The sequence below is a fragment of the Cannabis sativa genome, chromosome 3 (assembly GCF_029168945.1).
Source record: "Cannabis sativa cultivar Pink pepper isolate KNU-18-1 chromosome 3, ASM2916894v1, whole genome shotgun sequence".
In the NCBI taxonomy this organism is placed as follows: Eukaryota; Viridiplantae; Streptophyta; class Magnoliopsida; order Rosales; family Cannabaceae; genus Cannabis; species Cannabis sativa.
In genome coordinates, this window is record NC_083603.1 from 47,711,744 (window position 1) to 47,723,738 (window position 11,995).

General features: G+C 32.2%; 1 protein-coding gene across 1 annotated transcript; it reads right to left on the reverse strand.

Moving 5' to 3' along the window:
* Nucleotides 1–782: 782 nt before the first annotated feature.
* Nucleotides 783–6,388, reverse strand: LOC115709691 (probable boron transporter 2). The gene is made up of 12 exons (XM_030637858.2): nt 4,991–6,388; nt 4,755–4,837; nt 4,457–4,649; nt 4,215–4,353; nt 3,920–4,085; nt 3,518–3,684; nt 3,222–3,395; nt 3,003–3,098; nt 2,493–2,630; nt 2,085–2,404; nt 1,610–1,880; nt 783–1,453 (listed from the first exon to the last, which is right to left on the reverse strand). The coding sequence occupies exons 1-12, from the start codon at nt 5,092–5,094 to the stop codon at nt 1,133–1,135; spliced, it is 2,172 nt and encodes a 723-aa protein (XP_030493718.2). The 5' UTR covers nt 5,095–6,388; the 3' UTR covers nt 783–1,132.
* Nucleotides 6,389–11,995: the final 5,607 nt, after the last annotated feature.

Consider the following 11,995-nt stretch of genomic DNA (forward strand, 5'->3'; position numbering starts at 1 on the left):
GAAAGAAAGAAAGTAGTATGCATTCCACCAGATCATGTCCCCTTAAGATTTATTGGTCAAAAGTCCTTAAGTAATACCAAAACATCATCTCTAAGGTATTGAGAAGCTCTAAAACTTTGTAGTGAAAATATGAGTTTCTGTAAATAGTAACCAACAAGAACAAGAGAAATGGGGTTTTGTTGAGACTAGAGTTTTGATGAGTATTCTATTGCTAAATCATCAGGTATTAGTACCACTCTAAGAGATTCAAATCTAGACTTAAGTACTAAACCTATAAGAAAAAGCTCTTTAACAAAAAAGTATGGATAGAAAGATATAATACCACTTGAAAAAAATAATAAGACAACGAGTACTATGTAACTAACTGTATACAAAGATATAATAATATCAGAAAAGTACTCCCACTAACTTGTCCTAAGACCATTATTAGTATCTGAAAATGAGTTGCTTTAATACAACCCTTTTTTTTCTTCCTTTAATTATTGGGACAATTGTGATAAGACAGAGGTAGATAACACGTACCATTTTGGAGTTTCCATACTGAATGACATATATGGGGTCTGACTCTTGATTGCCTACAAAGCTCATGGTGCTGACCTTGATCACTACCCACTCAAACCACTAATGATAAATACGAATGAGAATCCAAAACAATCTGTGACCAATGTATGATTATTAGCTTGTTACACAGAGAGCTGCAGATTTGAATGCTTGAAGCAGATGTAATTCTACTCAATATTTTGTTTTAAGTACCATATATTCCCCATGTGGTAAATAGAAAAGGAAAAAAAAAAGTCACTTTTCTTCATTCTGTCTTTCATTATTGTTGTCCTTATGTTTACATTCAGTATCATAGATTAGTGTACTAGTGTTTTACACAGCTTTAAGTAGCCATGAAAGAAAGTTGCAATATAAACCAACTAAAGCTTATAAAAATAAAGTACATATACAGCTTTTCCAGTATATTATAACTTGTCCTCTGCCCAGTGTACAAGGGAGATTACGCATAAAGTAACACTAACAAATGGCCTATAATATTGCGAAGAACCATATTGATCTAGAAGAAACGCATAATTGCATATGTAGAACCTCTCGAGAACCATCGACAACTGAACTTACCAGAATCATAAATTTACAGTATTTGGCTTGAAGAAGAACCAGGACAGCTCTTTCCTAGTATTGATGGTCCAGGACTAGGAGTCTGTTTTACTTCAATTTCCTTTTCGGGCGATCGAGGGCTTTGTATCCCTCTGATTTTACTGTGATGTGGGCTGTATACTCTATGTGACAGCCTTGGACTATAAACTTGTTTTGTATGCTCTAACGAAGAAGGCGTTGAGCTTGTAACTTTTGGACTCTGGGTGCGACGAATCTCACCACGGCTTCTTGTGATAATTTCATCAAGTATTTCTGCACCATCAATGTTAGTACTTCTTTCCTGTGGATCCTGATCCTGTTAACAATAAGGTAACAATGGTATCAGTAGATAACCTTGAGGATAATCTGGTTGACCAACCCACTATGGTTCTCCATTAAAAAGGCAGCACACAGGTCCACAAATGATTTTTTCAACAGGCCTGAAAATGAAGTGAAGATTTAGACAACTTACTTCGTACGACATATTGAAAGCAATAGCAGGGGCCTCCTCATATTCTGCAGCATCCAGGTCCTGAAGGTGAGCTGATTTGAAAAACTTAGGGAGAAAATATTGCCTCACCGGGACAAGAAGCATAATGAACATTGGGAAAAGTAGCCCGGCAATTGGGATCCATGTTATGCCAAAACAGACGAGCAAATAAACTGTCTGGAATAAGGTGAATGTGACGATTGTTTTGAAGGGTACAGTTTCAACAAAAGTTGCATGATAGTTCTCCAGCACCCTAACAAATTATACAAGAATAATCCATTCATTCTCCAGGTCAAAATGAAAATGAAAAAATAAAATGCATAATGAGAAACTTTTACTAAAGACAATCCTGTCATTCTCCAGCCAGAACATAATGAGAATATTCAAATCTACAAACTTGCAACATGGAATGAAGAAGTTCAAATAAATCTGATTAAAGCATGTGTGCATAACTTACTTGTATCTTCGACTTGGAGCGGTGAACATCAACAATATTCTCTCCCAAAATTGGTTTCCAGGTAAACTTTCAATTGCCATGAAAGCAAAATAACCCCAAAGAACTGAAGTTGGAATCTTCTTCAGAATAGGCATAGCAGCTACACAACAACCAACCATGACTGACTGGAGCAAATTGCTGAGACGCTGTTCTTTTACTTCGACAGGCAAAAGATCATCAACATCCTTGTCTACATCAAAGACTGTTTCATCAACAGGAGCATCAATGTAGCCAGCACTTGACGCCAATTGGATTGTTGACTCCTTAAGTTCTTTAAGCCCCTGTTGAAAGTCGGAATTAAGATAACATGGAAGGGAATGAAAGAGCTAGTTGAATCAAAATTAAATATTAGATTACTATTAAATTTACCAGGGCTGGTGGAGTTTGGTAGGCTAGTGGAGTCTGCATGTCATTATAAGCCTCTTGCATACTTTGGTAGAATTGACTCAGATTTAAATTTTTACGAATGCTTGTTCGCGCTGTTGATACAAGTTTATTCCGCAATAGCTATTCCATAAAGAAATAAACAAATTAAAACCATGAAATATATATATATAGACATTGACCCAAGATGCTTAACTAAATCCAATTCTTTTTGGTTAAAGTAGAGTTTACAATGGCAAATTGGATGCATACTGAATGAGATTATGTCAATTAGGTCCAAAAAGTGAGGGTCAGCTCAACACCGTTGTATCTACAATTGTTCGGAGAAGAATGAAAGATAAATAATTAATGTCTGCAAATCATTGATGGATTATGACCCTTGGATTTTTGATTTCTTATTATTTTTATTTTGTGACACAAGTTTGAGAGAAAAGATAACTACATTGCTTAAATAGGAAAAATATGACATTCATTACGCAGTGAATCAAACGCTACCTGCTGTTTAAGAGTAGCTAAACTTTTTGTATGCATAGGAGATTGTGGTATAACTCCATTGGCGGGAGGAATGCCAATAAGTCCACACAGAATGACCTGGAGAGGGCAAGAGTACCAAAGGGAAAGTTTTACAATTTAAAAAACAGGTAATGTAGTTTAATTGGAGTGGGAAACCCAAGAAGAGCATCACTAAAGTGGTACTCCAGAAAAGTAACTTACCAGAAAACCCAAAAGAAGAAGGTCATAGTGATATGAAGGTGGTTTCTTCAAATTGAACTCTTCCTGTTGAGCAAGTTGAGAGGCCACACTGTGATCAAAGTAGTAAAGCACTGCAATCATAGTTGCTGGTATGAATGCTCCAACTATATATAATGGAGGAACTTGCACCATCTCCTGCACAGCTAATAAACATGAGTTCCTAGCAGCAAGCAATTAAGGCTCTATCCCAAATGATTCATTAGATGACAAAAGAGAGTTAACTAAAATATTTGGCTAATTTAGACCATAAGATTCACCTTTATGACAGTCCAATTCGAGTATGCACCAGGAGACCATGGATTGGGACTGAAAAGCCGTCTTGGGAGTCCTTTAGGGACATCATTAACAGGTATGTAAGATACCGCAGTCCACACGAGCACCATAAGTGGCACTCCATAATCAGCAATAAATCCCCGTAGCCTACCTAAAATGACAAAAACACGTCAAGAGACGCACATAACACTTTACCTCTCTTTCAAGCTACCAACTGAATAATTTAGTATATCAAGTCAAAGAATAAGCTTCTTGATCCTCATTTTGACCACAAAACAAGAAGTGAAAATATATCCTAAGAAAATTCAACTTAGATTTTTATTTTGTAATGTGTTTTAAGCTAGACTTTTCTTTGTTCTTCTGAAACCCAAACCTCCTCGACTTACCAGAACCATAGCGCCACGATCTAGCTTTACGGCTTCTTAGTGCTGTTAGGAGAAGCCCAAAAGATAAAACCAATGCAAACATCCCATTTCCAAATCTCCAAGAAGGTTCCAGTACGGTTTGATTAGATTTTTCCCTCCCAGGTACACCAAACTCTTCAACAACTCCCTGTACAAGTCAAACAAAAGTTGAGGCTACCATTAGAAGAAAAATTACTTTATATTAAAAGGTTCCAAATCCTTTTATTCAAAAACTAATCCTGTCATTGGGAATTGAATATAATAAAGCAATACTCACCCTTATCGCCTGTTGCATAAAAAGCATTGCAATTAACATACCAAATAACTCTCCAGCAAGACGCGTAAACCTATTGATTATTGAGCATGCCCCCAAAATCGCCAGCAAGAAGAGCAAGAGGGATGTCCACACACACACCCTGAATACCAAACAAAGCAGAGGGAAAAAATTGAGTTTACTGACAGACTAGTAGTACTTCAGTTATATCACAAATTGACAACTTTAGTGTCTTCAAGACATACCATCCTGTCCATGCCAGAAAAAGTTCCTGCCCTAAATCCTTCCTGTCCTTGGCAAAGTTGAACATAAATGTATACATCAATACTGTGGGCTCAGCCACCCCTAGTATGAGCAAGGGTTGTCCTCCTACAACTGAGTGGATAATACCACAAAGTGCTGTTGAGGCAAGAGTTTGTACTGCAGTTAGAGCTCCATCTGTGACACATGATCAAAGAAAGCTTTTCTTAGCAAAACTATCACTGTTACAGCAACTATAATTGGACAATCACTATAAAATCATAACAAAGAACAAAGCTTTACTTGTATCTCTTTCCAACTGTTCCCCAAATGATATAACTGGAATTGCAGAAGCAAAGAATATGTAGGTTGTTGGAGCCAAGATTCTTCACAAAAATAGTCAAAACTTCAGTGAGTCATATATTACAGTTTGTTTTAACCACAAAGTTGATCAATTTTAGATCATTGTTATAAAGGAGAAGACAACATAGTAGCAACATGTTAGTGGTGTTAGAATAAGAAATAAGGGATTAACAAACCTGATACCCGCTCGGAGGCCACCAGTCCAGTCTTGTTTGTAGCATAAAAGTCTTCCTCTAAGGTCATTTTTTATCCCTCGAAAGGGAACAAATGTTTCTTCCATTAGCAAGAAGATGGAAGCTCTTCCTTGCTTTGTGTGGAAAAAAACAAGTAGACAGGTGAACAAATGATTGGGGGATTCTAAGATAAAGATCCAAATTCCAAGGAGCTCGAGAGGCCAATATAGGTGTTTTAGATTTTCATAGTCAATATATGTAAACAAAACTATGGCAGAGAAACAATGACTTCTTTATCATATTGAGATTTGAAGGTTGGCGGGAAAGAAGAATGTGAATCCATTGATTCTTTAAGTATAACAGACCCTTTGAGGTCCTTAAATGAATGGTTAATATCAGTGGAAGAACTTTACATTGCAAAAAAACTTGTAACAAATTGGGTGTATATGGTATGAAGAACAAAAGAATAGATTAAAAATGAATTGTATTGCTTGGATGCCTTATCTTAGACAAAGCAAGGAAACTAGCGAAGGGAACTCATGATAGTGGATTGGATTAGGAAGCTCTGTGCTAACGAAACAAACAAACCTCCATAAGTTCAGATCACAAGGCTAGCGTTCAATTATGAACAAGGTTAGATCCATCACCTCTCTTGACTCAAATCAAAAAAATCCTTCTTCTCATCATTAACTACTTCCCACCAAAAAACTCAGCACTAGTGACCAACCAAACATAGAAACATGCTAAAAAATTCAATTACATGATAGAATATACTAGCTAAAGTTGACACCTTTGCCTTTCAAGCTTCAAACTTTACAGGTTTCAAAAACAAGGAGGAGAAAATTAACGGAAACCCATTATCGAAAACTGCATTTGGAATTATTTAGAACAAAATTAAGCAAATGGGCATTCACAAAACACACCAAGAAGTTTGAAACCGAAGAAATTGAACAAGGAAGGTTTATGCAGGAAAATTAACGAGAACCCATGATTGAAATCATAAAAGGGACTGTTTAAAACTGTTTTGAGTAAAAGGGCATTCAGCAAACGGAAAAGAAATCTACAATGCTTAAGAGAATATTACATTATTTAGCAAAAATCACTCTTTGAAAGAACAAGACACAGAAGATGAAGATGAAGATGAAGAGCAAGGCTAAGATCAGTTACATATCCAGAGCCTGAAAGCAAAGGGAAAATAAGGTGCGTGTATAAGGAAACACCAAACTCAGATGAGTTTCTGACAACTGAACCAATAAACGAGAAGAAGAAGAGGAAGAAGAAGTAGTGAATCAGGGAGATTTCTGTGAACAAATAAACTCTGCAATGAGAAGGATTTTTGGCGTGAATGAGATAGTGTGGGGTGACAAAGCATTAAATAACTGTTTGAGCTCTGCAATAAAAACAAACAAATAATGGCGAAGAAGAGAAAGCAGTAAATATGAAAAATACTCTTACTAATTATGACGCAATATTAATATTTTTTCTTGATTAATTAAAATTTTTGCCCCTTAAATTTTCACATATAACAAATTATGCTTATGAATTTTTAAAGTCGTTAAAAATATTTTTTTGGACTATTGTGATTGTTGGTTTAATGATTTTTTCTTAAATTTTAGTAAAAAATTTAATATAGATGAAAGTTTAGAGTCATAATTTAATACATGTCATAGTTCAAGAGGCATGATTTGATAAATATCAAAAAATTTGGAGAGAATAATTTAGTAGGTAAACAATTATTGAAATAGTAAAATTAAATAAAATTAGATAAAAATTTTTAAGTATAATAATCTTAATAGTTTATGGGACATTTTTAATAACCTTAAAAATTTAAAGGTATAATTTAATATATGTTAAAATTTAAAGGACAAAAATTCTTATTACGCTAACTTTTTTTCTTTAATCGAAATTAAAGACAAACTGAGAAAATGTTAAAAATGATAATTTTCAAAAAAAAAAAAAAAAAAAAAAAAAAGGAAGTAGACATGGGATGATGGGAGGTAGGAGGAGGGACTTTATCGATAACATTAGCGGATTACACGTTTTTAAATTTAATTAATTTGCTGGTTTAGAGCAATGACATTATATGCTTTAAAATAAAGATTTTTAAAATATTTAAAAAAATTAAATTAAAAATACGTTATATTATATATTTTATATTTTTTTTTATTTTTATTTTTTTTTAATTTCAGCTTTATATTTATACAATATTATTTATTGTTATAAATATATTTTATTAATTATTAAGATTTTAATATTTTTTATAAATATTAATATTATATATTTAAAATAAATAATATATATTAAAATTTAAAAAAATATAAATTTTAGTAATATACTTTAAAAAAATTAATGTATGTTATAATATAAAATTTTCAATTAAATTAAAAAAAAATATAATTTTAATTATATATTTTGAAAAATAAAATATGGTCCTGAGTACTCTTACTAATTTTTTTTTTTCTCTTCAAAGAATATAAGAACAAAGTTGCCAAATTAGTATAGTAGTTTTATCGACAAATCAATCATGTTGCAATTTATTCATAATATTTTCAAAAGAATTTACATCATTTTACTATACCATGAAGTTACATAAACAATATTTACACACAATTATATTTATAAAAGTTCTAATTATTAAAATTTAAATACTTTTAATCATTTTAGTTTATTCACTTTAAAAAAATCATTTATATTATATAATTAATATTTTTTTTTGAGATATAAATAAATAATTATATTGACTTTATTATCATTATCACTAATTCACTATTATTATTGAATCACAATAAGCATAGCATTTATTCAATTCCTCAAACAATATGAGATTATTATTATTATTATTATTATTATTATTATTATTATTATTATTATTATTATTATTATTATTATTATTATTATTATTATTATCGAGCTTTTTAACCTACTGTTTTCGGTTAGTATGTCCATATTTACATGTCATGTCATCAAATTTATTAGTCATATTGTGTTTAAATTTATATTTTTTTTCGTATCAATTCATGTTTATATCTTTTTATTGTGGTATGGTATTAAAAAGTTCAGCTCAATTTACTACCTTACAATTACAACTAACTCTCAAATTATTATAACTATTATTGAGAAAGTGCACTAAATAATAGTCATTTAGTCTAATATTATAACCATATACATTTCTATAAATTTTATACAAAAATAATCTTATACCAAAAAATCTAAAATAACCTATAATAATATATATTAAAATTATGCTCCATTAGCTATAAATATAGAGAGCTCTCTATAAATAATTATATTATTTTAGAATTATTTTAATATATTGGATAACTATATGTACAAAAAAGGATGAAAATAATTCTTTTTTTTCTAAAAGAAATTTTATTAAACAAAATATAGGGGAACCCTAGTTCACAAGGCATTATCAAGTTATATGGTTAGAAAAAGTTGAAGAAAAAAACTAATTGAAACATATTCATAATAATTTTAACATCGACTTATAAAAAAAATGGATGATTGCTTTTGTTTTTATTATTTATTTTTTTCAAAAATAAAGTATAAAGACAGTGAAGGTCATTTACTAGACAAACAACATATATATTAAGAATATTAGCCCATATACTTTAAATATCATATTATATATTTCTCTATCTTAAGAATCAGCTTCTGATTCAGGCGGCATGGCCAAATATACCGAAAATCCTTTCTAATATGAATATTAGTTATTAAAGTCAAATTTTAGTTACTAGGACGTATCGAATATCAAACGGAAGAAATATTTTTACTAGTTTTTATTTTATTTATTCATTGATATTAAAAGAATAGGTAGGATTCGTTTTTTTTTTTTTTTGACATAAGTTAGGATTCGAATTTGAATATATGATCAAGAGAAATGTAAAAAAAACTAATAACGCTTAAATATTATAAATTCTAAAAAAGAATAATTACATAAGATATTATTTTTTGTAAAAAAAAATTATATTTTTACATTTAAAATTTTTTTTTTTACATTTTTACAGTTTTCCATAAAAACAACACGAAAACAACAAGAAAACTATATAAAAATAACATGAAAATAACATTTAAATAACATCAAAACAACAGCAAAAAATAACATACAGATAACAAAAAATCAACAACAAATTAACAAGAGTGCAACATAAAAAGATCGTATTTTCTGGAAATAAAATAAAAAAAAAATCGTAAAAGTATTTAAAATTCCGTAAAATCGTATTTTTGTAATTTTTTTGTTATTTTTGTGTATTTGTGAAATAATGCCTTCTAAAAAATAATCTGAAGGACCCTAAGTACGTTCTATGGTCTATGAGATTGTGAGATTATTCATGCTTGTTTGTTTGTTTGTTTTTTAACTTGGTGATTTTTGATGGCAACTGTAGGATGGTTAAGAATGGTTAATGATTTGGCAAATAGTGAACTGGTTGTTGAACAAGAGGAGGAGTGGGGAGAGTATGAATCGGCAGTGACTGAGTTCAAAGAAAAATCACTAGTAAGGAGAGCAGTAATTCGAATGGAAGTTAATATTGGAAAATTCTTCCAAACCGTCTTTAGAAGAATGTGAAAAATTATCCTAAATTGGCAAGTGAATATTTTTGATACTGAAGAGGGAATAGTGCGCTTGTCAGGGTTTCTTTTGCTACTGGAAAGAATGTTAAGACTATCCTAGACAAACAACTGTGAATTTCCAATGGTGGAGTTTTGGTGCTTGAGGAATGGTCTTTAACTGGTAATTGGAAAGATCTAAAATTGGACAAGGTGATGTGTTGGATTAGGATAAGAGGTTTTCTTTTGAAGTCTTTCACCCTCAATAATGTGCAGAGGATGGGAGCTCTGACTGGAGAGGTAGCTGAGGTACGATGGAAACAGGGGTAGGAGCAGCCAAATTTTCAGTGTAAAGCTTGGTTTTTCAGCAAGGGTCGAAGTGTTCTAAGCTAAGGTATGCCCTAGGAAACCCTATACTATGTGATGCTTAAGTTTTGTTAAGTTTAGGGTTATTTTGATGAGTTTAGTTATGTGTTGGTCAATTTCATTTAGGGTTAGTTTCTTTAGGTCTCAATTGATATTCTAAGATTGGTTGCACTGCTTTTGATGATTAATTTTGAGGTTGAGCAAGTTTGAGTTCTAAAAACTCAAACTTGACTCAACAATGGCATGCTAAATTTTATTGTGTTTCTCTTGCTATTTTGGTGTGGAAACTACTTTAGAATGTGTATACAGGTGTTCTGGAGAGTTTGGTTGCATTTGGGGAAGATTTGTTCGAGTTGTGCAATTTTTGGGGTTTGCGGGTGCAAACCGGTCGACCGGTTTTACATGGTCTGTAAAACTGGTTAACCAGTTTACAAGCAGGACCCCCAAAATCGCAACTTTTCCAAATTTGTGCTATTTTCCGAGCTTAGTTTTGTTTCCCTTGGTATTTAGGGTAGCTGTATATTTTATGTATCTTTAAGATTACCCTTAGTTATGAGATAGGGTTTCAGAACGGTTTATTCGAGTTATTTTTCCCAATTGTGTAATGTGACTTAGGACCTCCGTTCAACTCGAGAACTTTCCATTCAAGTCGACCGACACGCTTGAATCTGGAACGAGGTAAGATAGCATAAAGTATGTATATATGAATGAATGTTTATTATTATTTGTTGCACTACTAACACTGAAATGAGTTAGTTTTAAGGGTGTTAGTACAATGTAGGGTATTAGGGTAGTTACATTGTTACCAACATGAGTACCAAGGGTACGGAGTGCATGAGGTACAACACTCAGTAACTCCTAGAAGTACAATAATGGCCCGACCAACACGAGTACGGAGTAGGTACTCTAGTGTATATGGTACAGTGGTCGTACTTTCGTTGAGAACGTTCTTAATCATTTGGTGAGCTTGGTAAATGGGCTTAGGATGGCTTAAACATAAAGCCAGTATCGCATTGCTTATATATATTATGATTATCTTACTGAGTCTGTCGACTCATCAATTTGCTACCTTGTGTAGGTAAGGGTAAAGCAAAGCTTGAGGAGCGGTGAGTTGGGCTTAGGCATGGATTGCACATATCGCGGCAGTGCAACCTGGAGGGTTTCGATCTTGTTATATTTTCAGTTTCATTTTGTGGTTACCCTATAGCTTGTAAAAAAAAAATATTATGTAACTTTATATATTATGCATGTATTTTCAACAGTGGTTTCAAACTTGGGATCTCGACTTATGAGGTTATATAAAAATAGTATAATAAAGTTTATTTCCCAAATTAATATGTTTTTTTTAAATAGGGGCATTACAATAAAGCTCCTCTAAGCAGATATAGTGGACTCTCTCCCTCGTATCTCAATAGCGACAAGTTCATGTAGCTCCTGAACCATGCGACCTATCTCGCCAGTGGACCACGAGCCCTCTTGGTCTACCCTCACAAGAACTTCATCTTTAGATAAAGATGTAGGAATAAAGGTATTGCTTTTTTGAGGTTTTCCTACGAAAACCCCACCTTCATATTTGTACAATTGACTGCCTGAGAGACTGCTCATATGAAAGATAGAAGATATTTTATGCGTGTAGTGAGTGCGATCTAAAAAAGGAGTGTCCTCACACAAGTAATATGCTCAAATTTAACAAAAACAACAATACTAACTCCAATACAGAGCGGAGTGGTTAAGTGTATCAAAGTGACCTAAGGGTTATACAAGAAAATAAACATTAAATCTCTGTGATACACCCAACCACTGCCAACCTTCATTTTGGAGATATTCTGAACTAAATATGCAAATATTCAACAAGTTCTAATCAAAAGTCTGAATATTCAAAGCTCATGGCAAAAGAGATACAAGTATTCAAGTTACAGGCAAGGATTTTCTAGAAAATTTTCATATTTTGCCTTATTTTACTCAAAATTTCATCTTTCCCAATTCGTCCTACTATTTTCATGTAACTTCTATCCTTAAATACCCAAAAGGTATGCGATCATTCAAAAAAAACACATCAACAGAAAGTTTTGTGATAAATACCAACCTTTG